The sequence below is a fragment of the Megascapheus bottae genome, chromosome 17, assembly GCF_031878675.1.
Source record: "Megascapheus bottae isolate mThoBot1 chromosome 17, mThoBot2.hap1, whole genome shotgun sequence".
In the NCBI taxonomy this organism is placed as follows: Eukaryota; Metazoa; Chordata; class Mammalia; order Rodentia; family Geomyidae; genus Megascapheus; species Megascapheus bottae.
In genome coordinates, this window is record NC_143525.1 from 11,479,975 (window position 1) to 11,506,641 (window position 26,667).

Consider the following 26,667-nt stretch of genomic DNA (forward strand, 5'->3'; position numbering starts at 1 on the left):
ACGCACACACACACACACACACACACACACACACCAGCCGTGGACACGCACACACACCCCAGCCGTGCACACACACACACACACACACCAGCCGTGGACGCACACGCACACACACACACACACACACACACCAGCCGTGGACGCACACACACACACACACCAGCCGTGGACGCACACACACACACACACCAGCCGTGGACGCACACACACACACACACACACACACACACACACCAGCCGTGGACGCACACGCACACACACACACACACACACACACACACACACCCCAGCCGTGGACGCGCACACACACACACACACACACACACACACACACACACCCCAGCCGTGGACACACACACACACACCCCAGCCGTGGCCCTTACCCTTGAACTCCTCTGCCAGCGGCGTGAGGTTGTACACACAACCCAGGTAAGACACCCAAAGGTCTTCGGACCGGTTATGTTCCGCTACCTCCTCCGGCGTGAAATAGCGACGCTGGAAACTTTCAAAGTTTGGTCCAGCCACTAGGCCCCGGCGCAGCATGGCTCCGCTGTACCGTCCTGGCGCTGTCGGCTGCCTCCGCGCTCCTCAGCACCCAGTACACTCACTACTCACACTCACTACTCCACAACACACTGCTGGGGTGGGGATGGGGGGGCTGAGCGTTGCCCGGTGACATGGAAACGATTGTCCCTCTCCGGCCACCGTCCACCGCGATTAAACTCGCCTGGGAAAGGAGGGGCTTGGGCCGCGCGTGATGACGGGAAGTGTAGTCTGATTCCAACCTCGGGCACAAGTATCGAACGATAGAGTTCGTTCTGGGAGAAAGCGAACGCGCTCCGATAAAATTCGGGGACCCAGTGTAGACGGGGTATTTAGGGCAACTTATCTCCCAAGGCAGAAAAGGCGGGGAAGAGAGTTCCACTAGATTTGTGGGTTCCCGAAAGACGTGGAAGCGATTTTAGGTAGACTCGCGATAACTTAAGACATCCGGTGTAATAGGGCCGCAAGGCCGAAGTAGGAGCTCGCGAGATCTCTGCAGTTGCCCGGGAGACTCTCAGGAGGAGTGATCTCGCGAAAGGAAGGCGCTTGAGAGCGCTCGCGAGAACTCAGCCCGCCGGTCCCGAAAGGTGCTTAGGAAGTTTAAGGGCCTGGAGGAGCCCCGAGGGGCTCATGGCTGGAGCTGGCCCGACCATGCTGCTACGAGAGGAGAACGGCTGTTGCAGTCGGCGTCAAAGCAACTCCAGCGCTGGGGTTAGCGCGGGCTTGGGCTCCGGGATCCAGGGGAAGCCGGGCTGCAGGATGGGAGGACGGAAGGGGGAACTGCAGCTCCCGGCAGCCTCTGGGCTCCGCGTGAGCGCCGCGCGGGCTGCCGGGAGCTGTGGTTCCGCGGGAGGGCGGCCACGGGTCCCGCGCAACCTGAGGACGGATCCCGCCCCCGGCAGGATTCGGACGGCGAGCGCGAGGACTCGCCGGCCGCGCGAGCCCGGCAGCAGCTCGAGGCGCTGCTCAACAAGACTATGCGCATTCGCATGACGGATGGGCGGACTCTGGTCGGCTGCTTCCTCTGCACGGACCGCGACTGCAACGTCATCCTGGGCTCTGCGCAGGAGTTCCTCAAGCCGTCGGGTCAGTGCCCGGGGAACGCACACCCGCCTGGGAGTGCACACGCAAGGCGTTTCCCCTTCCGGGCCTGACGGCACCCCTGGTTCTCTGGGGCTTGTGTTGGTGGGTCAGAAGGGGCGGGGACCGACGCTGACCTGTCTCCCTCTTGCTCTAACCCTTCTTTCCAGATTCGTTCTCTGCGGGGGAACCCCGTGTGCTAGGCCTGGCCATGGTACCAGGACACCACATCGTTTCTATTGAGGTGCAAAGGGAGAGCCTGGCGGGGCCTCCGTATCTCTGACCTTGATCGTGCACGTCTTTCAGACTTCATTAAATATGTAACCGAAGCAGCCTATCTCTGTGTAGATCTCATGCCAGGGCACGGATAAGTCTGTATCCCAAGTTCTCAATCAACCCTCTTCCCCCAGGCTAGTGTCTAGAAGTGCCAAAGGCCCCCCCCCCACCCCCAAGTTCCAAGGTGGAGAATGGGAAACAGATGGAAGTTGCAAGACCCGAATGCCCTAGGGTGGACCCCTCCCAAGCAGCTCCTCCACACTTGTGGAGCGAGGGGGTGTCATCCCACTCAGGAAAACCCATTGTTTCCCACCCCGGCCTGGCAACACCGAGTTCCTCTAAGTCGAGGTCAGAGAACGGACTCCTGTCCCCTAGGGGAGCCAAAGTGAGCCGAAAAGGTTCCTTCCTCGCTATTGATGGCGAGGTGACATTGGGGTCAGGGACGGAACTCGGGTCTGAGCAGGAAGAACGGACTAATGCGATAAGGGAAGGCCTGGAGGCTGCAGGATGCTCTGGTCTGCGCGTTTGTAGTCTTAGGGACTCATTTCCTGCTTCTGGCCGGGGTGATGGTATTCGTGCCGCCTTTCTGCTCACTGAATGCGTTCGGCTTATAAATTCTTTATTAATGTGTGATCTGTCAGTTCAGCTCCAAAAATATTAAGAGCTGCACGAGAAAAGGAGGACACAAGTTCAGTTGTAGTCACGTCAGGAGAGGAGGAAGAAGGATGTGCAGGTGGTCCAGATTCACCGAGAGTAAAGTAGGTTTTCTGGGGCGTGGGAATTTTCACCAGCATTGGGTCGGCAGATGCTGTTGCTTGCCACAGAGTTTCCGAGGACCTGGCTTGGGCACCGGAAGTGGCAAAGGCAGAGAATCTCTGAGTTTCAAGTCCTCAGGCCAACCAGACCCAGCCAACAGGGTTCGTCCCTCCCTCAGACCCAGACCTTTCCAGGTATCGGAAGGGCCTGGGACTCTGGTAAGGCCCGGCTTTGCCGTGGCTGTGGGGCGCCCCGGCGCCTATAGAGGGCTCGGCTGTAGGGTACAAGGCAGTCGGCCAGGCGGAGACGCAGGCAGAGGCGGCGATAGCTGGCCAAGGCAAGCACGAGGAGCGGCACGAGGAGCAGGAATCCAGTGACCAGCAGGGCCGTGAAGCCCGGGTCTCGAAGGTGCGCGGTGCAAGGGGGCGCCTGGGAGCGCAGGAACTGCGGGAGAAGAGGCATCAGGCTCACACCGAGCAGAACCGCGCTGCAGGGGGGTAGATACAGCCCAGCTAGGGAGCAACGGGGCCCACGGACCCCATTGCTCCACGCGCATATCGCGGGACACAAGCTCACCTGGGAGTGGCAGAGGAAGCCGAAGCCCAGCATGGTGACAGCGGGAAGCAAGATGGTCCCCAGCACTATTACCAGCAGGAGAAGATTGAAGGCCGCCACCAGCAGGTTCTGTGCGGTTACTAGCACGGCGCAAGCCCAGCAGTCTAGGGGGTCTCGGGGCTCTGGGCCTCCACCCAGAACCGGTCTCTGCACTCCGGAGGCGTCCGCCATGGCCTGGCTGACTGTCGGCCGCCCAGGCCACAGCCCTTATAGCCCTCTTTCCTGCCCCTCCCCCGAGCCACCTCTCCCCACCCCCCTCATCCTGGAATGCAGCTCCAGGATTGGGCACCCCCACCCTAAGGAACCGCACCGAGCTCCCTACATTCCTCAGGCGCCTCCCAGGAGGGGCTCCCAGGAGGGGCTCCCGTCCCATCAATCACTGCCCAGGGGCCCTCCCCCCGTACTCAGCCCTACCAACACCAGCACGTTATCAAAACAGGATTTTTTTCTTTTATTCTTTTAATATTAATATTCTCACACAAAAATCACCGAAAATTGGGGTAGGGTCGGGAAGACCCCTCTGCCCCTGGGGCAGAGAGACAGTGCAGTGCGAAGGGGCGGGACTGTAAACCCCCCCACCTCTCCGCAACCCCAGCGGGGAGAAAAAAACGAAGAAAATGAAAATAAAGCCCCAGAGAAACTCACCCCGGGGTATCCTTGCCCCGGTGAGGCCCTGGCCCTGGGCTGATTTATTACGTTTGGGATTATTTTTTTCCCCCTTAAAAGCAGGGCAGGAGCGAGGAAGGGGGGAAATGGGAATGAAAGTCCAAGTTTTTTTTAATATTGGCCGGGGCTGGGGAGGAGGGGGTTTCTTTTTCCTCATAGTTCTTTGTTTTAAACTTTAAAATTTTTTTATTTTATTTATTTTTTACAAAATACCATTTCAGTTCCCACTTCTTCCCCTACAGTACAGGAGTCGCTCACCCTCAGGAGGGGTCGGGTCGGGCAGGGAGTCGGGGACTGGTCCAAGAAAAGTGCAGGACGTGTGGGAGGGGAGCAGGTCTGAGCACCATGAGAGCCCGGCGGAGCCGGGGGAAGGGGCAGGCGTGACTGACAGATGGGGGGGCCAGGCCCGGACACACATTGGGGTGTAGGAGTCCCCGAGGGGTGGGCAGGATGGCTTGGGAGTGCGGGAGGTCAGGTTTTTCCCAAGAAAATGAATAAATAGAGGTGAGTGGGACTGTTATAAATTAAAAACCAAGAACGAAAAAAAAGGAACAAAAAAATACAAATCATAACCAAGTGAATAAACAGACATGTACAGGGATCACAGCTAGCATTAGAAATTAAAAAAAAAAAAGGAGGTTCTGGGAGGGTAAAGCCCATAGAAAGAATCTCATTTAAAAACCTCGGCTGCCAGTTAAGTCTATGTACACGCGAGCGGGCGGGTGGGCGGTGGCGGCGGCAGCGGCGGCAGCGGCGGGCGGGCACCGCGGGGCGCGGCGGGCAGGCGAGGGAACCCGTATGGACCCCGCGCCGCCGGAGCCTGGTCCTTGTGTCTCTTGCTAGAAAGGCCAAAGTCGGTGAGGGGAGGCGCTGGTGGGCGAGGGGCTGCCAGCCCCCTCCCCGTCTCCCTTTTTTTTTCTTTTTTTTTCCTCGTATTTGTTTAAAAAAATTCTTAATAAATTAAGTGAGGGGAGCTGCCAATAAGGTGGAAGGGCCGGGCCCGACCCCCTTCCCAGCCAGAGGCGGGACCCAGGTCCAGCCCAGGCATGTGCTGGTGGCCCCGCGGCGCCCTGCGGGCCGGGCGGGCGGGGCATCCGGTCTCATCGCGACGCGCTGGCCGGGGCCTGCGGGAGAAGAGCGGGTGGGGGTCAGCGGGCCTGCCGCAGGCCGGCCCGGCGCCCCAGGCGGTGCCCCTCGCCCCCGCGGGACCCTCACCAAGGTGAAGGCGTCGTAGGCCTGCGCCAGCTCCTCCGTGCGGTACTGCTCCAGCACCACCACGCCCTGCAGGCCCGCGCTGCGCCGCCGCGCGCAGCCCTCGCAGTGCACCAGGTACGTGTTGCGGCTGCCATTCTCACTCGTCACGAACAGGATGTTGAACACCTCCACCTGGCGGGAAGGGAGGCGCGGTCACTGGAGGTCACTGGAGGGCTGGGCCGCAGAGGGCACCTCTGGGCAGGGGAGACGGAGCTGGAACTGGGGAACACTCACGTCGCACTCGTTGCAGTAGTAGGCAGGCTCATCCTTGACCCGGCCCTGGTAAGCGATTTTCTTCCCGGCCCGAACCAGGCTCTCCCGCTGCACCTGGCAGTGCTTCATGGATTGTAGGAGACAGAACCTGCAAGGAGTGGGAGTGGGGGGTCGATAAAAGCTACCAGCAAGGGCTGGGCTGGGGTGAGGCAAGAGCTTCTTTTCCAGCTAACCCTGCCTGTGTCCACCCGACTCCCACCCTATTTACTCCCTTTTCATGCTTGGATTATATGTCCTGTTGTCCCAGTGTCTGCTGAGATTTCAAGTGTTTGTTTTTTCTATTTTGATCATTGGAAAATAAAAGGCACCGAGAGAACAGGGATAGTCAGAACAAGACAGTGAACGCATTAGGTGGAGGTGGGCTTCCACCAGAGTCCTCACTTGATCATCTTGAACAAGTCTGGGTCGCTGATTTTGACTGTGCGAGCCACGTTCCACGACACATGAATCATGGGCACGATGGATTTGACGTTCTTCACCTCGTTCCACTCATATCTTTCCAGGGCCAGCTGATACTGATAGGCTGCAGGCCAGAAGGAGTCACTAGGGGAACCTCAAGCAGCCCGAGCACTTCTCCTCACCCCTTGCTATTCCCCAAGCCCACCTGTCTCCTGCCCATAGGGTTCACCCCCACATCCCCCTGCACAGTACACGGGGACCTAGCCCCACCCTCTCACCAGTGAGAGGCCCGACGTTCCAAGCGATGTTGTTGCACCATCCAGTGGCCTGCACCCAGTGCACAGTCCCCGCGTTGATCCACACCAGATCTCCAGGGCGCTGCACAAAGCGGTACACGGGAATATTGGAGGCGTAGAGGTCATCCAGGATTGGCCACCAGGAACCAGTCAAGTAGTCTACGCCATGCCTGCAGGGTGGACAATCACACTAGGGTCGGGCTCTGCCCTTGGTGATCAGGCACACGATGCAGTGAGGTGGCTAGAGAGAGGGCCACGCGTACCGATCGCAGAAGGCGCTGATGGTCTCCCAGTAGTGCTCGTGCACAGCAAACCATTCACAGTCGCCTGGACCAATATTGATGTTGACAGAGCAGAAATTGTTGTTCTCTTGGTGGCCTGCAGAGGGAGACAGATAACTTCATGGCAGGCCTGACATGAAGTTCTGCTCCAAGACAACCCCGTCCTTTGCTCCTCCTCCCTCTCACAGCCAGCCCCACAGGGTTTGCAGGCTCAAGAGCACACCTGGTGTTCTGCTGCCAGGGACCTTCATGTACAGTTGGACAGTGTTCATGCCCAGGATAGTGTGACCCACGTGGCTGAGCATGTTGCCAGTAGATGTTACCCGCATGAAGGCAGGAAGTTTCAGCAGCTCCTGTAGTTGGGGCTTCCATCTGCAGGACAGACGACCAGTCAGAGGGTACCCCAATTGAATGTCTAGCTAAGTTCCTGTCCTGACTTTGCTGCCCTAGTCCTACTGACCGCTTGGCATCAGACAGGTCGATGTTGGTACCGAACTTGATGATGTGATGGTTCTTTGGGTCTGGCGCACTGCTGCTAAAGTAGAGGCAGACAGGTTAGGAAAAGCAGGGGGGAGAAAGGAGTTAAGTAGACAGGGACACAATTGGACTGTACTGTACCTAGGAGGAGTTCCTGTGGTGCTGTCTGGCTCCTCTGATTCCTCATCCTCACTCTCCTTCTCCTCCTGCTCAGAGGGGTAGGTAGGCCTAAGTCAGTGACTTCCAGGAGCCTTTCCTGCAACTGGATCCCAGCAACCACCTCCACCCTCAGTTGCCCCTCACCTGCAGGGACTCCTGGAAGGAGGAAGCCTGGTACTGTGCGTACTTGGCAATGGTGGTATGGGAACGGGAGCTCTCACAGGGCCAGATCTGTCGTGTGCCAGTCAAGTCCCAGTTCTCATCCGAGGGCTGTTGCACCTGCGTGCGCACCTCCACAGTGTGCTCCCCGCTCGCCTCCACCAGTGTTTTGGTGGAGAAGAGGCCCAAGTCTGTGATGGAGGGCCAGAAAGGGGGTTAGGGAAAAGGCCAGGGATGAGGACCCAAACTCACCATTTTCCTTCCTACTAAACATGGGCTTGGCAGAACTCTACCCAGGCAAATGGGCAGGAACTGCAGCCCCATGTGGGGTTGGGAAGGCAGGCGTGCTCTGGGTTCTCCTCCAGCTGCTCCAGGCCTCGGCCCTTCAATCAGGCCTCAGGTGTGGCCATATACACACTTCGAGAACTCAATGGATGACACCCTTAAGTTATCATTGGATCCAATTAAAGACCAAGACTGAAATGTGCTTTAAGCAACTCAGGACAGGAGCACATATGGGTATAAAGGAAATAAGACTGACCTTCACATTTTTTAAAATATAGTTTCCATAGATTTGTAGTGTCTGAAAGTTTGCAAAATGAAAGGTTGAAAAAGAGAAAGGCCCAACTTGTGGGACTTGGAGACTATCTACAAATTGTATTCTTTTCATCCTTAATCACCAAACAAGAAATGACTAACCAGGCCTTGAAATACATCTCCATCCCATCTGCCCACTGCTAGGGACAGACAAAACAGATAAGAGAAAAGCCGGAGGCTAGCTGCCTCACACTTGAAACATTCCTCAACCATAGCCTCTGTGTGACTCTGTGAGCTTGTTACAGCCACCACCCCAGGTCTTCAAGTGCAGGGGTTCTCCAAGGGTCCCCCACCCCAGATCTTTTTTTTTTTTTTTTTTTTTTTTTGCCAGTCCTGGGCTTGAGCTCAGGGCTTGAGCACTGTCCTTGGACTTTCTCAAGGCTAGAGCTATACCACTTGAGCCTCAGCACCACTTCCGGCTTTTTTCTACATGTGGTACCGAGGAATCGAACCTGGGTCTTCATGCATGCTAGGCAAGCACTTTAACCACTAGGCCAAACTCCCGGCCCCTAAGATCTTTAAAGCCCTCCTGTACTTTCTGCCCTTAATACTCACTGAGCCGCAGGGAGCCTGCCAGGCCCCGGATGACGGTGATAGGATTTCTAGGGTCTGTGCAGAACTGTAGCAGCACTGGCGAGAAGGCATCTCGTTTACTCTCCAGCTGAGAGATGACCAGCAGAGGTTGGGATCAGAGCTTTGTTCTAGGCATGACCACCCCAACCACCCCAACACTGCCCAATACCCTCTTGGAGGGGTGACTTTGAGGACATAGGGCACACATACATAGATGCTGGGTGTTGGGGGGTTGAGTTTCTCCCGGGGCAGCTTCTCCTCAGTGTTGATCTTCGGTTTCACAGACTGAGCAGGGGAAAGGTAGGACTCTCGAAACTTTCCTTTCACCTTGGCATTCCTGTGGGAGGAGAGCGAGCGGGATGAGAATACACACAGACGCTCTGGGGAGGGGCCTACTCTAGGGCCACATGGGGAAGCCTCGGGGGTGAGGCCCCACTCACTTGCTGGCCCGCACGACATCAGCTGCGCAGTGGCTAATGGTGAGGTCTGCCATGCGCAGCCGCCGCTCCTCCACCTCAGAGGCGATGAAAGTCTCCTTGTCACCACTCTCTACCTTAATGAGGCGGATCTTCAGCTCTTTCGGGGGCCCTTCACTGAGGGAGCGCAGCTTGAGCATGTCGGCCCGGCTGACACCTGGGGGCCCCGGAGCCTCTTCCCGAGCTTTCTTCCCAGGCACAGGGGCTGATGGGGCGGAGGGCTGGGCAGGAGGTACAGGAGCAGATGTGGGGGCTGCAGCTGTGGGTTGCTTGACCTTGGAGGTCCCACCTAGATCAGGCCGGGCCTTCTCTCGCCCCTGGATCTCCTCACTCTGCAGGTCCAAGTTCCCCAGCACCCTGCGGCTCTTCTCCTTGGGGGCCTTGGTCTTGGTCTTGGCCCGACCCTCGCGGGGCCTGCGGCCCACACTGTCCTTGCAGGCACGCCTGTGCCGCCGGTGCTCCTTGTGTTCCTTCTGCTGCTCCTTCTGCCGCCGCTTGCTGCTGCCTGGCCCGGCTGCCACCCCACCACTCTCCTCCTTGGCCAGCACAGGAGGCAGCAGGCGTTCAGTCCCACTGTCCACTGGGTCGACTGGATCCACCAGATCGGCTGGCTCCACTGTACTCCGGCCCACCCGCTCTACAAGGGTCTCACAAGCCCGACTGATCTCTTCTAGCACCTCAGACTCAGAGCGAGCAGGGGGTGGTGGCAGAGGTGGGGACAGCTGGGCGGGGGTCGAGGGGCCGAGGGCTGGCTCTTCACCTGCCCTGAGCTGCTGGGCCCAGGGCCCGCCTGAGGTAGAGAACTGAGATGACGAGGAAGCAGAGGGCTGTGGGGAGCCCTGGGTGTTAGGGGGAACTGAAGTGAGTGGTGGGGTGGTAGCACCTGATGGGGGGCCAGGGGAATACTGAGTGGTGGGCGAGGGCCCAGGCCGGGTGGAAACAGCTGCTCCAGTTCCCCGGTAACAGTACTTTTGTCCCTCCAGCACGGAGGCCAAGGATTTGAGCAGGCTGGCCGAACTGGCTGGTGGAGGTGGAGGGGGTGGCTGTGGCTGTAGGGGTGGGGGAAACTTGGCTAGAGGCGGTGGTGGCGGCAGGGCTGGTGGTGGCTTCTTCTCCTCTTCCTGGGTGGTAGTGGTGGTGGTGGTGGTGGCGGCGGTGGTGGCGGCGGCGGCAGCGGCAGCAGTGGCAGCAGCAGTGGTGGTGGTGGTTGGGGTGGTATCACTGGGGAATGGAGGCTGCAGGGATGCAAAGGGCTCCTTCAGCGGGGGCGGGGGTGGGGGGGCCACTCCCGCCTCCTGCTGCTGCTGCTCCTCCTCCTTGCGAATGGACTCATCCAGCATCTTCATGATGTTTGCCAGCCCATCGGGTAGGATCTTAAATTCAGCTGGCTCCTCAAACTGGTCCTCCAGTGGGGTTGGGGGAAAATCAAAGAGTCGAGCGCCTCGGGCAGGCAGCTCCCCAACACCAGGCGGCACAGGCTGGGGGGCTTTACTCAGGGAGCCTGGGGGTGGCCCCGGCCCCACCTCGGGGGTCTTTGGGAAGGAGACCCTGGGCTGGGGGCTCTCCGAGCGCCTGAAACTTCCTGAGGTATTTTGGTGGCAAGAGGAGGGAGGTGCTGGAGGAAGGGCAAGAGTCAGAGGTGGGAGAGGTGGGTCCTGGGGGCTTAGTGTAGGGCTAGGTGGCCGGGGAAGGGGGTCCATACTTCTGGCTAGATAGGGAGGTGGGGGGAAGGTCACAGGCCCAGTGGGACTCCTGCTGTGGCTGCTGTTGTTGCTGCTGCTGCTGGTGGCTGGGGGAGTGGGAGGGGTGTGCGAATCCTGAGTGCCCACAGAAAAGCGGGGAGCCCGAGGCCCCAAGAAGCCCTCGCGATGGGGAAGGGGTGGGGGAGGAGGGGGAGGGGGAGGGGGAGGAGGAGGGGGAGGAGGAGGAGGAGGACGGGAGGGCCCTTCAGCCCCAAAGAAGAGTTCCTCTAAGATCTCTCCATCCTCTCGCGCTGCCCGGCAGGCCGGGCCCTTCATCCAGGAAGGGGGTGGAGGTGGACGTAAGAGGCGAGGACAGGGGGGTGGGGGGGATGGTGGGGGCCCAGGTGGCAGGGACAGGTGGGGAGTGGCAGCAGGAGCCCCAAAGAATGGTTTCCGACTGCTGTGTGCCAAGGGCCCCAGGCGGCCCTGGTGAGGAGAGACCTCCAGTGCAGGAGTTTGGTAATGGTCGGCGCCAGGCTGCAAGGTAGAATGGAGTAGTAAGAATGCTGCTCTGGTGCCTCAGAGAAGCTCCAAGCCGTATCACCACCCTAGCCTCCACTCAAGGTCATCACTCACAATGCCTGGGCTTGGCTCCATGCCCCGGAGTCCGGTGCTGCTGCTGCTGCTGCTGCTACTGCTGCTGGTGGTGGTGGATGTGGTGCCGGGGAGGCCAGGGGGCCGGGAAGGGGCATAAGGCACGCAGGTGGTAGTTGCTGCTGGTGAAACACTGGAGTCCATCCGCGACCTCTGAACTCTGCTCTCTCTAAGGTCACTTCCGGGGGGACGGGTGGTAGGCAGGCAGCCATGGCTCTCTGCTCCTGGGAGGCGGGGGCCCAGGCCGGGGGGAGTGGCTGGGAGCAGCCGGTGGCTGGGGGGATGCGTGGTGTAGGCTGGAGCTGGGTATGGATAGGGGTGAGGCAGCGGGTGCCGCTGTTCCTATGGGAAGGAAATGAGAACACAAGGTGAGGAACAGGAGGCACAGAGCTCAGAGTTAAAAGTTGACAAGTAAGCCAGACATTGTGCGCATGCCTGTAATCCCAGCTCAGGCGCTTGAGGCAAGAGATCAAGAGCTTAAAGCCAGCCCAGGCAAAGTTTGGTTAGGAAACCCTATCTCAAAACAATAAAAGGTTCTGGTGCACAGTGGCTCCTGCCTACAATCCTAGCTACTTAGAAGACTAAGATCAGGTTCAAAATCAGTCTATGTATAAAAGTTTTGAGACTCCATTTCAACCAGTGAATGGTTGGGCATGCATCATGGTAGCACAAGCCAATCATCTATAGGGGAAACACAAACAGGATGGAAGTCCAGGCTGACACCAGACACATAAAGTGAGACCCTATCGCAAAAACAGCCAACTATAAAGAGGGGCTGACAGTTGCTCAAGTGGCAGAGCACCTGTTTATTAGTCAATATGAGGACCCAGCTCAAACTCCAGTACTACCAAAAAAAACCAAATAAAAAACGAAAGGCAGTGCTGGACGCCAGTGGCTCACTCCTGAAATCCTGTCTAGTCGGAGGAGGCGGAGGCGATCTGAGGAGTTTTGAAGTGAGTCTGGGCAGGAAAATCCATTAGACTCTCATCTTCATTTAACCACCAAAAAGACACAAGTGGAGCTATAACTCAAGTAGTAAAGTGCCAGCCTTGAGCAAAAAAAACCTAAGGGACAGAGCCCAAGCCCCGAGTTCAAACCCAGTACCAACAATAAAGGGCAATGCACAATGGAGAGATGGGACTTACCTGGCGCTCTGGGGGTGCTGAACCCTTGCGCTCGGGGCCCCAGGCATCGCCATGCAGGCTATTCCACAGTCCTGGCTTGGTCAACTGAAATGGGGGACTGGTAGCCAAGCCAGGCAGGGGTGGTGGCGGCGGTGGTGGCGGCGGTGGCAATGGTGGTGGAGGGAGTGGCAGCCCTGGGGGAAGGCCAGTCTGGAAGAGGAGAGGGTATGAAAACCTCATTCCTTGCCCGAGGTTTACACCCCTCTCTCTACCTATTGCGCCTCTAGTCATACCTGTTCAGAGCTGCAGCCTCTCCTGCGCTTGCCTCCAGGACTGAGGCCCTCCTCTCCAGAGGGGCCTGAGAGCGCTGCAGGGGGCATAGGTTGTACCACTGGGGGTTCAGCAGCTCGCTTCACCGGGGGACCCCCTCGCTTAGCCCCATAGTTTCGCTTGTGCTGAGGACAAAGAAGGAGAGAATAGCATGGGCACAGGCCTAGCCCAGCTCTCTTCCCTACCTCACTTGGCCACCTCCTCACCTCAAGGTGTAGCAAGTTCCACACTTGCTCCAGTGGGGGCAGAACCTTGGATCGGTGCTGGCAGGAGCCAGCGTGAAAGTTCCAAAGCTGGGCCTGGGGATCAAAAGGCAGATGAAGACATAAGGTGGAGAACACAATAAGCCGGAAAGCACAAGCCTAGTACACCCTGCCCCCTGCCAGCTTGCCTAATCCTACCTGTTGTAGTCGACCAATGCGGGGTCCAAGTTCGGCAAAGCTTCCTCCATATCGCAGGGCACTGTGATAGCAGCGGATGGCCTCCTCACTGTCATGTTCTGACTCATACAGCTGCCCAAGCTGTTCCCACAACCCTGGCTGGGCTGGCTCCCGGAGCAGTGCCTGCACACAGCCATGCAGAGATTCCAGCTTCCCATGAAGGGGTCTTGGGGTGGGTGTCCTACAGAGTAGAGTTGGAATGGTCAGGCTTGGGGGAACTCTCTCAAGAGCCCCATTTTACCTATTACCCCCAAATCTGTGACTCTCCCACTTACCCTGGAGCATAATATGGTTTGTTGGGGTGCCCAGAACTACTGCCATGTGAAGGGGGTAAAGGAGCAGGGAGTGGGTGCTGCCCAATGCTGGCTGAACATCTGGAGAGAGAAAAAACCCGTTATGTACAGCAAGAAGAAAAAATCCCGCCCTCTAGGAAGGAAGAAATTAAAGGAATAATAAAAGTGGATGAAGATGCTCCTGAGGCCTATGAGATGGCCGAAACCTATGGAGAATGCCACAAGCAGGGGAGGGCAGAATATGGGAAGGTAAGTGCCTAGCCCAGTTTCTCACCTGCTTCCAGGCAGCCATGCGCTACGAGGAGGATGGGGTGGGCAGGAGCTCCAAGCCCCAGCACAGCTCAAACCCCCAAGAGCAAAGGCTTCCCGAGCAGCGCGGGCCCCTGGAGGGTCTACTGCCCGATGCATCCAGCCTAAGTCAGGGATAAGAAATTGTGCTCTTACTAGAGACAGAACCAGAGCGCCCATGTACACTCAGCCAGCCCAACCTCCGTCTTCCCCTTACCAGGTCAGCAGTGGCCCCAGGAGCCCTGGAGATCGGGCACAGCCCCCTGCCCCAGCGCTCTGGGATGATGGTCCCACTCCAGCTGCTCTAACAAATGTGTGCCCACTGTTCCCAGATGACAGTCCCTAGCCTTTCACAGCCAATTCTACAGAGGGAAGAAAAAGGAGTACAATGAGTCGCCAGCAGAAACAGGACCCAGAGGCTCAGCTGAGGCTCCCACAGGTCTACCGTTTGTGCTAAAAAGTCTGAGGGGAGGCCCACTGGCCTTAGTAACTCCTAGAGGCCCAGACGAGCAGGGTGGCAGGAAGCTGGTACAGTACAGGGGACTGTACTATGAGCACCACTGGGGCTCTATGACAGGTATCTAGTCTGGAGCCCTGGGCGCGGACCCATAAGGCCGCAGCAGTGCTTACCCAGCCTCCGTGGGAGCGTCCCCTCACTGCGTCAGCGAGCTCCAGAGATCCGGCCAATCACAGGACTTCCTCTCTCCCCAGAAAGCCAATCATCACCCGTGTCTCCGCCTCAGTAACAGCCTGGCCCGAACCAATAGGAACAAGGTTAGCCCAGCAGGCAGCAGCCTTGGGAGGAGGGGCAGTGGAGCCGGTCAGACGAGCTCTCGCCTGGGGGTGACCCCGGTGTGACCCCGAAGCTCCCACTTAGGGTCCCCATCTCAGATCGGTCTTGCCAGCGGACTAGAGTGGCAAACAAGGTCTGCCTACCAAGGCCCCAGAGAGGGATGAATCGCACACTGGGCTGGCTGGTCGGCCTGCAGCCAAGCCCCACGCGCCCACAGAACCGCCAGTGGTCCTAGCCAGACCGCTCAAGTCGCATTCCTTGTCAGAACAACGCAGGTCCGACGGTGGGCAGACAGATGCCGAAAAGACACCTCACCTAGCGCCCCTTTAAAAACTGCCCAGGTATAACCAACCACAGCAACTCCAGCGACCAAACCAGCACCAAAAACAGGTCGGTGGCCGCTATGTGCTCCACCCCCAAAGCTTGACCCCTCACAAACCATGGTCACATCCCCATCCTCAAACCCAGCTCTTCCACTTCCCCTGGCACTCTGCTCTTCAATACCCACCGACCCTCTAAACCAGCCCTTCTTCCCCCGTAGTCCTCCAACTTCTAAGAAGTTGTGCGCTGCGGTCCCGAGTGGCCCCTCTCGCGTGGCTCCGGTATCCTCTATGCCCTTTCCCTGACGGGGCCACGCGGATCCCCACGGCCCACGTGGCCCCCGCCCCCCAAGGGAGGGGGGGATTTCGGGGGTTGCCCGTGACGTGGCTACTTGCGCAGCGGAAGCGGTGTGTAAGTGTGCCTGAGTGTGTGTGTGAGGGGGGGGTCCTTCGGGAGGGAAGGCGGGGCCCGACAGGCAGTGACATCACCCTTGTCCCACTCTCGCCGCCTACTCCTTAAAGAACCCAAAACCCGTTTCACTTCCTCCTTCACGCCTTCCCCCCCCCACCCCCTTACACTCAACCCCAAGCCTTTTCCCAGTTGGTGCTGGCTCGATCTACAGTAGACACGACGATCCCCTCCCTTTAACCCGAGCTCTTCCTTCTCGCCTACCTAATCCAAGACGTCCCCATGCTTATTACCCCCGCCCCTTCCCCGCAGGTAGGGCTGTAATCCCGAGATCAGTCCATTTAGAGGCTAGAGTACAAAGAGCAGCGAGAGGAGAGTGAGAGTACAAAGCCTCGGGGGCGGGGCCAGGGCTCCAGCTGGAGCTGGTGCCAGGCAGGAAGCCGGGGGAGAGCGTGTGGCGTGGGGCTGGGGGCGGCAGGAAAGTTCGCCTTCGCTAAAATGTCTGCGTTGTGGGGAAATTTCCACCCAGCCCACAAGGGCAGAAGAAGTTTCTGATTAAAACAAGTCTCCTGCAGGGAAGCAGCGTCTATCTGTGTGAAAGCCCTTGGGCCCCGCAGGTCCCGGCAAGCCACTCCCCCGAGGTCAGGTGGGCTCCACCGCCGACCCCCTCGGCAGTTCACGTGGAGAACTGTCAGAACTCCGCACACCTGCCTGACAGTGACCAGGCTCTGGGGCAGCACAGCCCTCCACCGAGGTCAAGTAAACCTCGGGCTAGGTGCCCCAGGGCCAAATCCTGCGGGATCCAGAGACCAGAGGGGCAAAGAGGATCTAGGGCACCAGATGTAAGGACGGTGGAACCCTGCTTAGGGAAGTGTGTCCAGGGCGCTGCCAGTTACCAGGAAATGCAGCTTCCCTTTCTGCTATGATGACACTTCCCTTCTGCCATTTCCCCTTTCCCACGGGGAACTGACTCAGCTTTCCCTAAACTAGTGAGTTCCGTCCGTCCAGCCCTCTGATCTTCAACCTTTATCTCAACCGCCTCCCCCCCACACACACACACATTCCGGCACCCAGGAATACAGAGCGCTCGAGGACACAAACAAACTTCCTGTGTACTAAACATCCACTCTCCCGGCCACCTCGGACCCTTGTCCCCACCAGGGAGCAAGCGCCTGACTCCTCAACTCGACCCACGAACAAAGCCTCTTCAGGATCTGATTCAGGCTTGAGAGGTGGGGGTGAATGAGTCACCCAGAAAACCTTCCCTTGTTCCCACTGACTCAGCCCCCGCCTCCCTCGACTCTCACAGACAGAGTCAGTGGCAGACACAACTCCTCAGCCCACACACGGCTCACCGCCGTCCCGCGGAATTTCCCCTCTCGTCTCCCCAGCACGGCCCTCCCCGGGCCGGGGCGGCCCCGCCGCGGTCACACCTGCGCCGCCACCGCCGTCGCGGTCGCCCGCCGGCGGTCCACTCTCACCTCCACTCTGGCTCGGGGCAGGAATACCCGCCCCGACTCCGGTATCCATACTAACCAAGGGGAGGGGACCACCACGGACGGGCACAAAGACAAACACCCACAGACGCCTCGAGGACAGACTGGAGGTAGACGCACGCGGCCAGAGGCAGGCTGTGAGGGCGACCCATTTCTGGGGCAGCTCTCCCAGCCTCTCGGAACCCGACCCACAATCCTGAGACCCAACCGCTCCGAAGGGGTTAACTCCGCTCCCGCCGAGGCCACGCCCTCCCCATCCGGGCACTCCCGGCAAAGCTCGGCTCCACCCCCTCCATCCGGGCTCCAGACTCGGAGACTTCGGCCGCCGCCGCCGCCGCCGCCGGGTCCCCTCCCTCCGTGGCCCCCCTTCCGCCTTCCCCTTGAGCCACTAGAAAGACCCCCTCCATCAATCACACCTACTTAACTCTCTCTGGGCTTGAGGCCGAGGAGGCCTGCGCCGCGCCGGCGCGTGGGAAGAGGCCGACTGCGCGCGCACGCTCGACGGCCAGAGACCAGACCCTGCCGCGGGGGTTTGGGGCCGCCCGGAGCCGGCGGTTAGAACACACGCCGCGCAGGCCCGGAGCTGGGGCGGGCTCGGCGCGCCCAGCCGGTCCCCAGCCTGCCGGTAAAAGCGAGGAGTCACAGGCTCGCTTCTTACCTGGGAGAAGGGGAGGCGGAGGGAGGGCCCCGGCTGCGCCTGGGCTGTGACTCAGCCACCCGGGCAGGCTGCCCGCCCGGGATTCCCTTCCCCAGCCCTCCCTCCCCCCCACCCCCCTCGGGCCCCCCACTGAGGAGTGACAGTGCTGGCCTCGGCCCGCTGTGTGTCACTGTGGGCCTTGTGTCTGCTTCTGACTGGGCCCTGTGTTCACCAGTCAGTCTGACAAGGTCGGCTGTGTGTGGGTCCCGGTGTCTCGCTCCACACCGTGTGCACCTGCGTATCGGCTCATCTTGTCTCCCTCGGAGCCTGTGTCTACCTAATTCTGCGGGGCTGTCTGACTGTGTGTCTGCCTGGCTCTTGTCTTGGTCTTTTGTCTGGATCTGCCTCTGCATCACTGGGGTGATCACGTGTGTCTCTGCACATGCCCTTCTGTGTTTGCCTTCATGTTCTTGAACAAAGTCAGAAACACTGGAGCCAGCTGACCCCGCCGACTCCTCAGTTCCCTCAATCCTAATGTTTTGTTGGATCAGTGATTCTTCAGTTTAGCCAATTTGAGGATCTGTCTTTCTGCAAATCACATTCTGTCCCATCCCTCAACACGTTTGCATATCTTCACAATTCCCTGAAGCTCCCATTATAACAACGGCTAGCATTTAGTGAATATCAGACGCAAGCTACTTTTTTGTAAAGCATGTTACATGGAGTTCCCCCCTTCTTTAAAAACTGATATAGGAAGTACTTTGATTACCTCATTTTGCAGATGAGGAAATTGAGGCCCAGGAAGGTTAGGTAACCCACCAAAGACATTTTCTACAAGGGGAACAGCTGGGTTTTTTCCAGAGCCATAGTCCCACTCTTGTATACCACCTCTGTCCTATTCTCCCTCAGTTTTATCCTTGAAGCCTCCCTATCTCCTAAGCAGTCTTCTGCCCTGCTCTATCCCCTGTTACCATACACATTGTCTCATGTCCTCTAGAGGTGTGGGTAGGAGGCTGTGTAGCAGAAGCTGTAGGTTTCTTGGCAATGAAGCTCATTTAGCTAACACTCATTCAACACAAATCCACAGAGGCACCCCAATGTGCAAACCATCATACCAAACAGTGAGAAATACATAGAAAATAGTCCCAATCAAGGAACTAGATGATTAACAGAAAGATACACACACACACACACACACACACACACACTAGCTTAGAGATGATGCTTTCCTTCACACTAAAAGAATGGTAGAAAGGGGAACGTAGTAAGGCATCAGGCAGAAAGCTAATATAAGGCTGGAGGGAAGCAGAAGAGGAATAAGATGGGGTATGTAGAACAAAAGCTATAGTACATAAGGAGAGAATAGGTCAGACAGGGATCTAGGAGGAAAGGTGAGATGCTAAGATTGCCATGGCAACAGTGAGCTGCTGTGGTAATGATCTCTAGAATCTCCCCACATTAATTTCCAAACATCCTTCATAAGCCAAGCTATTCAACATTTTTAAAGAAGCAAAGCCCTTTCCTTCCCAAGAAGAAATTCCTTCAGGGAATCTTACATCTACTTTCAACTTACAAATTCTATAGCTTCTTCCATCAGCAATTGAGTTGTAACACTGAGAGTGTGGGGTAAATGATTTTACGTGTGTGTGTGTGTGTGTGTGTGTGTGTGTGTGTGGCTATAGAGAAACTGGTGAAGTACAGGGCTTAACCATTTATTGGGGAAGGGGGAGGGAGGCTCCACAATCCAAAAGAAAGTGTTAAACCACTCAACCATTTCATGATGGAGGAAACTCAGAAGGCTGGACCATTCCGAATAAAGGGCATAATTCATCTCATACCAAACATTTTCAAACAAGAGGTACAGAGTTAGGCTTTGTAGGAAGGGAGCATTTGAGAACTAGACTTACCAAATGGAGTTTGGTGTGCACAGTCTCATCAGAACCAGAGCCCCAGTGGTGGACTGCAGCAGACTGCTGTGAGGTGGGTAGTGCTAGAGAGCTGCCATGATGTCTGGGGGGAACCTGAAAGAATAAAAGAGAGTCAGAGGTGGGGGTCTCCCTGGCTGGAGGATTTCCCTGTGTTCCCTCCCTTTCCTCTTATTGAAGAGAAACCTAGTGGTCAAATGAGACAGTCTGTTTCTATAGCAACCAGAACAAGCCATTCTCAAAGTGGTCCTTCCAAGCTTCCCCTCAGGAGACAGCCTAGATCAGGAGGTAAAGGGTAGGCTATAGCATCTAAGTCTAGTTGGAAACCAACCCATGATCCCTGTTCTGATTGGATCCTCTGACTGCTAAAACTCCCACCCACCAGAGTAGCCCTAGCATCCCCTAAACCCCCACCCCACTCATACCTAAGCTAGCTTCAGCCCCAGTCCTAGGATATTCAGGCCTTAAGCCTTTCAGTTTGGCTTCCTCAAACCCAGAGGTTCCACTCCAACCTTATCAAGACACCAGACAGTCAACTCCACCCCTTGGACTCTGCCCCCTCCTCTTCCCCTAGGCAGATGCAGGCAGGTCCTGGCTAGCAGCACAGGTGGCCAGACAAGATGAACGGGCTCAACAGGGAGGAGCCTTCCTCCTCTATAAGTAAGGAGACTCTGGGCCTGGAAGTGGCCTCTGCTGTAAGCCCCTCTCCTGTCCACCCCCAATGCTACATCCTGTTTCCCCATCACCTCCTTCCTCTGGGTGGCCAAAGGAGGTGACAGAGGCCCATTCCCTCTCCTCCTAATACTCAGACAAAGAGCTATGTATTTTAATGTAAGTCTACAGTGAGGAGTCAAGTGTCCATCCAGAGGTCAGGCTTCAGTCAACCCTGACCTCAAAACTCACTCCTCAGGGACCTATGTTTTCTGCTTCCAGAACTGGAACTCTGGTCCCAGTTCTCAGCCCCTAACAAACTCAGACACCTAAGCTTCCACACTAATCTCTCCATTCCCTGGCCTTCTTTCCCCCATCTTTTCCCTAGCCCCAGAGATTCAGGCCTCTGGCCCCCAGCCTCCGTGATGCAATGTGCTGCAAGCTTCGGTAGCTGCTGATGACACTGCCCCCAGGGAGGTGTTATTTCTGACCCAAGCAAGGCCCCTCACCTGACCAGAGTAGTGGTCAGCGGCACAGCCTTTCTGCTGAGAAAGGTGCTTGAGGCTGAACCTTCCAGGACAGAGAAGGTAGAATGAAGGACTAGACAGCATAAGTTACAGTTGATAGCATTTGTGTGATAGTTGGAGGGGAGGGGGGTGGCAGTGCTGGAGAGGGTCTAGCCCTGGGAGAGCGGAAGGAAGAGGAGGTGTGTGGGGCAGCTGAGGGGATCTGAGGGGTAAGCAAGGGGTGTCTCGCCTCCAGGGTGGGGGAGGGGCCAACAGCCATTTAAAGGGCCAACCCCATAGCTTTAATCCCTCACCAGCCCTGGCCCCAAGCAGAAGGCTGTAATTCATCTGTCCAACAGCTGGTGTGTGTGTGTGTGCGCGCGCGTGTGTGTGTGCGTGTGTGTGTGTGTGTGTGTGTGTGTGTGTGTGTGTGTAAGGGGGAAGGGGGGCATGTGGTCGGGGAGGGGGAGTTGGGAGGGGAGGAGCTGGGCTTTCGGGTGCACAGACCCAAACAACAAAAGGGGAAGCTGAAGGGCCTTCTCCGAAATGTCCATGTCAAAACTGATGACCTGCAGATTTGTTGGTGGCCCCCACCTGGTGGCCAACAGACTCCATAGTTTGGACTCAAGGATTGTTGGCAAGAAGTCAAAGGACCCAAGGTGGAGTTCTGGAGAAAGCCCAGTGTGAGTGGCCTCCAGGAAAGCTGTCACTCCTCCCTGCACCTTCCCAGCCACAGCACTGTACCAGACCCACATGCCTGCCTGGCAACACACTCAGCTTCAGCCTCAGATGCCCTAGTCACTACCCAAGCCGTCCCAATCATGGCCTGCCGGCTCCCCCTCCTGCCAGCACAGGGTGGCAGCGGCCACACTGAGGCTGTCCCTTTAAATCATTACCACCCGTTGGTGTGGACAAACTAAGGGCCCAGCCCCCCAGGCAGCGGCTGTCCTCTCCCCACGAGTCCCCCAAATGTGAGGGCCATTTAAAGGGACAACAGAGAGGCAGCAGGTCTCTAACCTATCCCACTCCCTCTCCCACCCACATTCACGGCCCCTCTCCCCAGCAATACAGCCCTCTGCCCCTCCAGAGGGCCCCCCAAATTCCGGTTCTCTCCCCACCCTTAGAGACGGCTAGGAGAAGGGGGGCCAGGTGTTGGGGGGCTCTGGGGGGGGAACATGAAAACGACAGGGACTCCCACCTCCCTCCACACCCCAGGGGACTGGGCAGAGAGGGAAAGATTTCGGAGCAAGACGGCGCCCCAAAAAGATGTCTTGGGCAGACCTGAGGCACACAGGCTTTGGGGTTCGGGAGAAGGAGTCTGGCTGCAGGAGGCGGCGGGTGGCATAGCCAGCGGGCGACAAGCCTAACTGGGGGAGATGGAACAAGGAAGGACTAGGGGAAAAGACAGGACTGGGGGAAACAGGGAGGACGGAAAAGCGGAAAGGGGTCATCCGGGAGAGTAAGGAGGAAATTCAGAGGGGGGGAGGGCAAGCCAGGCTGGGGTTACCTGCTGGGTGTCTGTCCCCCGGCGGTGCCCCCAGAGTCCGGGTAGGGAGGGGGGAAAGCAGCAGGGGGGGGAGTGGGGGCTGGGGGGCGGGGGAGACGGTCCCTCCTCTGCCTCCTGGGCCTGCCCCGGCGCCTGCAGCCTCTGCCTCCCTCCCTCCTCCTCCTCCCCGTCCCTGAGTCCCGGAGTCAAACAAAGAACTGTAGCAGGCTCTCCCCAACCCCCTCCCTCCCTCCCTCCCTCCCTCCTCCTCCTCCTCCTCCTCCTCCTCCTCCACCTCCTCCTCCCCTCCCTCCCTCCCCACTAGCAGGCTCCCTCCTCCTCCCTTCCGGTCTCTTCCTTTAACTACCCTCTCCTCCAGCCCCTTCTCTCTCCACCTACCCACCCACCCCAATCTTTTACACACCCCTTATCCTAGCCTGGTCCCCGCCTGGGAAACTATTTAGACCCTTCGCAAAATGAAAGGCTCGGCAGAACTACATGGGAAGGGATTGGGGTCTTGCTTCAAAATCACAAACCTCAACACGATTATTTTCACAGCCAAAGGGATAGTCCTAGTTATTTCATCTCCAAGAGGGGGAAAAATAATACTAAAGAAAGCAATACAAATCGGACTAAAGTCCTCATCAAATAAAGTGTACAAAGCAGTCCAAGCTAATCCTCACCACCACCACCTCACACACCCCAAATTAACACAAACTCTCCACTCCTCCCTAACCAACTCCTAAGGTCATGGCTCATTTGGAGCAGGCCTACTGACTATAGTAAAAGAAAAAAATATAATATCATTTAACAAGCAGTATTTAATAACATGTATTCATTCAAATATTCATTCTGTACCAGGCACCATGTTAAGGGCTTTACATAAATTATCTTACTTTTCCCCTCCCATCTACCTTGAAGGTAGGTTTTAAATATTAAAAATTCTCAGAATAAAAATATGAAGCTCTAAGAGGCTTTGACCTTTCAAAATCCCAAGCCACTGAATGACAGGCTGGGATTAGAATCCAGGTCTGGCCTGACAGCCTAAACTCTAAGGCACATGAAAATACATCCCAACACCAGCTCCAACTCCAGGACTTCACTCACTGAGTGAAGCCATAGCTATATCACTGAGTCTCTCCCCCAAGGGAGCAAAGCCAGAAAATGATCCACCTACCTACACAGAATCAAAACCTTGACTTTTCAGCGTAATACAGTTTCTTGACCCTTGTCTTCAGTTTGGGGAGGGGAGTAAGTCAGTGGCTAACCAACGTGAGCGGCTGTGTATCCACTCACACACACACACACCCCACTCACACACACACACAACTCTTCAGGGGCAGCTGTCTGGATGCAACCACTCCCACTTCAACTCAAGATGGAGAAGGGGCAATATGACACTAGGCTAGGCAGCAGGTGAGATAGTAAAAAGATTTCTGGAAGGCCTGTCCAAGGGAAGGGGGGGTTGGAAGGGAAGTTCTTCGGTGCCAATCTCGGGAAAAGTGACCCAGTGTCCGCCGAGCCCAGCGAAGGGGCAAAGTCCTCCAGCCACACTGCACCCGCGCCCCTCCCCCTCACAAACTCCAGTCCGGGGTTTCCCACCTGCAGGAAGCGAAGACGGAGGGACGGGAGACAGGAAAGAGACGGCGCGGGACTGGACCTGGACTCGGGGCAGGGGTGGGAGGGAGTGCAGGGGGTAGGCCTCATTGCCTGGCAACCGTCCCGGGGCACGTGCACGGGTGACATCATCCCGGGCCACCTTTAACACGGACCTTTGACTCCTGCGGGGCCAGGGGGGCCGCTGACTGAGCTTCCTGTGGAGTAGCTTTAGGAATTCTGGGAACTCGAAAAGGCGACCTAAGGGGAAACCCAGGCGTCCTGCTCTTTTCTCCTTTAGCCCGAGTAGGACTCGAATCCTAGGGACTCTGGCTGCTCGTCTGTCACTTCCTGCCTCCAGCCCTGACCTCCCAACCCACTTTCCAGTCGGGACTCCCGACACGCCCTTCAGAGATACTTTGCCTTCTTTCCAGGGCGAGAACTCTGATGGGGAGTGGGGGACGGGGTGCAAGCTCCCGCAGGGATCCGTCTGTCGGCGGGGTCCCCCGTGCCCCAGCTGGCAGCCAGCCGGAATCTGTCTGGGTCCCCAACTCTCCCGCCCCTCCCGCTCGGTTCCAGGGCGGAGTCTGTGGAGTTGAAATCAGGACACGCCGTGAAGGAAGAGTTATATAACTCGGAGAAAGAGAAGGACGAGTGGAGACGGGGACAGATAGCCCGAAAGGAGCCTGGGCGGTGCGAGGAGCGCCAGGGCGACGGAGGAGGGAACCTTGGGGACGGGAGGGTTTGATTGCACGTCGAAGAGCAGGGATTCGAGCGACTACACCGGGGAGTCACCCGGGTCGCCCAGGGCTTCACAGCAACTGTGGCCGGCCCTGGCGGGGGAAGGCTGGGGGGGTGGGGAGTGCTGGGCGCCCCTCTCTTTGTCTAGGGGAAGCCACCTCTACCCGGAGCCGGGAGGGCAGCCGCCGAGCACGCGGGACCGGAAGCCACAGCTCCGCCCAGCTCACCTGGGAGCGCGTGGGGAGGGCGCTGGTGGAGAGGGCGGCCGGAACAGGTAGCCGGCCCTCCCACTTGAGGCCGGGCCTCAATCGACTGCTGGCTATAAAGATCGAAGACAGATCCCGGCGTTTGGGCCCTTGGGGGATGAGGAACACGGCCGTGAACTACGCCAGGGCGCGGATGGCAGCGTCGGGGCCGGAACGCGCCGGGCTCGCCGCGCAGGCGCAGGGGGCGCGTGCGGAGGTGGGAGGGGGCGCCGGCGAGCGTGTGGGAGTGCACGTGCGGGTCCCGGGCAGCCGCCGCCTCCCTCCCTCCGCCTCCCGCGCCCCCTTCCCGTCACCCTAAAATGCCCGCTTCCCATTGGTTGCCATGGCTCTGACGTCAGTAACGTCCGTCGCCGCAGATTGGGCAGATGGAGTTTGGGAATCCAGCTCCAGACTCTCGCTGGGCTGTTACTCTGGCAACAGGGCAAGCAACCCGCGGGTGGCGCGGCGAGCTGAGCCGGGAGCCGCCTCCGGGCGACCTCGGAGTCCCTTTCCGTGGTGCCTCGGCTCGCCACCACCCTCGCCTTCCTCTAAAGGTTCTGGTGTCCGGGAACTAGGCGTTCAGTTCTCAGCTTTCCCCGCAGTCTCCAGCTCCCCCCCATCTCAAGACCCAGCCACAAGCCACCGCTGACAGGAAGCCGATCCGCGTTGCCTAGTAACCCACCCGCGTTCCCCCCACACTCCCCGGGCGGGAGAGACGGCGCCAGAGACCCTCGTCACCTCCCCACGCTTTGCCTTTCGTCCTCCAGCCCACAAGTTCCTGTGAGTGGGTCAGGATGACAGGAAGCGAAATGGGGGCACCAGGCCACCTTTCCGTCAGACCGGGGCCGGGGCCTTGACTGTGGTCACCGCCCCCCGCCCCGCTCCCCACCCGCGAGGGCCCCTCGGCTGCCGGGCACGCACGCGTCTCATCCTCGCCATCTCGTGGCTACGCCGCAAAGGTTCAGCACCACTGAGGGCCCCAACCCGCGCCAAGGCCAGGGAACCCGGGACGGGAAGAGTGGGAGCAGGACCGGTGAGGAGGACGAGAGGGCGCCCGAAAGGTGGAATCCAGTGGGACGAGGGGGAAGGGCTACCGCCGGCGCTCTCGGGGCTCCTTGTGGGGAAGCCGAGGCTGCCCGTCCTTGTTAAGGAAGAACTAGAGGGAGACTCTTAAGTGGCCCGAGGAGTAGAGGCACACTCTGGTCACGTCTGACTCCAGTGGGCCGTGGCACTGACCTGTCTGCACACTGCCCTTTATTTAGTTCTGCGCTTCGGCTGCGCTCCGCCCTGGTGTCGGGGAGGGAAATGTCAGCCCAAAGGAGACTGGGAGTCCTGTCAGGCCCCTCTAGATTCTAGAATCCTCTGGAGCCTCTAGCTGGAAGCCAGGTCGTCTTCCACTCCTCTCCTGTCTTTGGGGTACACGGATGCTTCACGCCCTAGTCCTCCAGTGCCTCTCCCCGAGACCCGAGCGGCTAACCCCAGCCCATCCCGAGTCCCTCCTGCCACTCGGACGTCCCTTCCCCCAGCGCAAGGATGGTTTCCCTCTTCTCCACGCCCTTGCGGCGGCCCGTTACCTGGTTCTGGGGGTCCCAGGTATTCAGGCTCCCCAGGGTCTCCTGGGGGTCGGGCGGGCCCCCCCTCCCCCAGGCGAGGGCTGGGGGGGCCGCTCCGCCCCGTGGCGCAGTTGGATTTTCCAACACAAACACGGGCACCCCTGCCGCTCCCGGCCCCGCCCCCTCCCGCGGCCCCGCCCTCCCCGCGCGGGAGCCCTCGCCCAGGCTCCGCCTCGCCCTCGGCGGGCGCGGCGCCGGCCGGCCGGCCGGCACACCGGGTGCCAGGTTGCGGGGTGCGATATATGGGGGTCCAGCCCCGACCTTTGCCTGACAAACTCCTATTCTATTTGGATCCCGCGCTCTTCCAAAGTAAGCCCCGCCCCCTAAGCCCTGCCCAGAGATTTAGCCACACCTGGAAGTCCTTCCGTCCTCTGGTTCAAGGCCACGCCCCTCCTTTCCAGGCCGCTGAACTCACTCTCTGTCTCTGTATCTCTCTGTCCCTGTCTCTCTCTCTTCCCCACCCTTCCCTCTCTTTCTTTCTTTAGCTTCTCTTGTGGAGATAGCTCACCAGTAGTTCTATTCTCAGAACGGTCCAGGCTTCCTAACCCCCACGTAATC

General features: G+C 58.3%; 4 protein-coding genes across 14 annotated transcripts in view; 1 reads left to right on the top strand and 3 right to left on the bottom strand.

Moving 5' to 3' along the window:
• The window catches only part of Cyb5d1 (cytochrome b5 domain containing 1), a 6,813-nt gene extending 5,755 nt beyond the window's left edge, over positions 1-1,058 (bottom strand). For both annotated transcript variants that reach the window (XM_090349629.1, XM_090349630.1), the window contains exon 1: positions 384-1,058. In XM_090349629.1, the coding sequence (XP_090205755.1) occupies positions 384-543 (160 nt within the window). In that variant the 5' untranslated portion in view covers positions 544-1,058. The remainder of the gene's footprint in view (positions 1-383) is intronic.
• On the top strand, positions 725-1,952 carry Naa38 (N-alpha-acetyltransferase 38, NatC auxiliary subunit). The gene is made up of 3 exons (XM_090349632.1): positions 725-1,254; positions 1,446-1,629; positions 1,794-1,952. Exons 1-3 carry the CDS (start codon positions 1,174-1,176, stop codon positions 1,904-1,906), a joined length of 378 nt encoding a protein of 125 aa, XP_090205758.1. The 5' UTR covers positions 725-1,173; the 3' UTR covers positions 1,907-1,952.
• Positions 1,953-2,506: 554 nt separating this feature from the next.
• Positions 2,507-3,491, bottom strand: Tmem88 (transmembrane protein 88). Its single transcript, XM_090349644.1, has 2 exons — positions 3,232-3,491; positions 2,507-3,099 (listed from the first exon to the last, which is right to left on the bottom strand). Exons 1-2 carry the CDS (start codon positions 3,439-3,441, stop codon positions 2,830-2,832), a joined length of 480 nt encoding a protein of 159 aa, XP_090205770.1. The 5' UTR covers positions 3,442-3,491; the 3' UTR covers positions 2,507-2,829.
• Positions 3,492-3,705: 214 nt separating this feature from the next.
• Positions 3,706-26,530, bottom strand: Kdm6b (lysine demethylase 6B). 10 transcript variants are annotated; one of them, XM_090349637.1, is made up of 24 exons: positions 26,462-26,530; positions 19,254-19,367; positions 14,322-14,441; positions 13,909-14,053; positions 13,678-13,816; positions 13,386-13,484; positions 13,072-13,291; positions 12,877-12,969; positions 12,634-12,795; positions 12,362-12,550; positions 11,199-11,558; positions 8,845-11,099; positions 8,615-8,741; positions 8,387-8,492; positions 7,220-7,425; positions 7,058-7,122; positions 6,900-6,974; positions 6,663-6,811; positions 6,422-6,536; positions 6,141-6,328; positions 5,845-5,986; positions 5,425-5,551; positions 5,152-5,322; positions 3,706-5,060 (listed from the first exon to the last, which is right to left on the bottom strand). In XM_090349637.1, exons 5-24 carry the CDS (start codon positions 13,809-13,811, stop codon positions 5,037-5,039), a joined length of 5,007 nt encoding a protein of 1,668 aa, XP_090205763.1. In that variant the 5' UTR covers positions 13,812-13,816; positions 13,909-14,053; positions 14,322-14,441; positions 19,254-19,367; positions 26,462-26,530; the 3' UTR covers positions 3,706-5,036. The 10 variants fall into 10 exon arrangements, with proteins under 10 accessions (XP_090205763.1, XP_090205769.1, XP_090205759.1 ...); XM_090349643.1 differs by lacking the exon at positions 26,462-26,530 and adding an exon at positions 26,071-26,185 and having other exon boundaries at positions 6,900-6,971; XM_090349633.1 differs by lacking the exon at positions 26,462-26,530 and adding an exon at positions 26,071-26,185.
• Between the last annotated feature and the right edge of the window lie 137 nt (positions 26,531-26,667).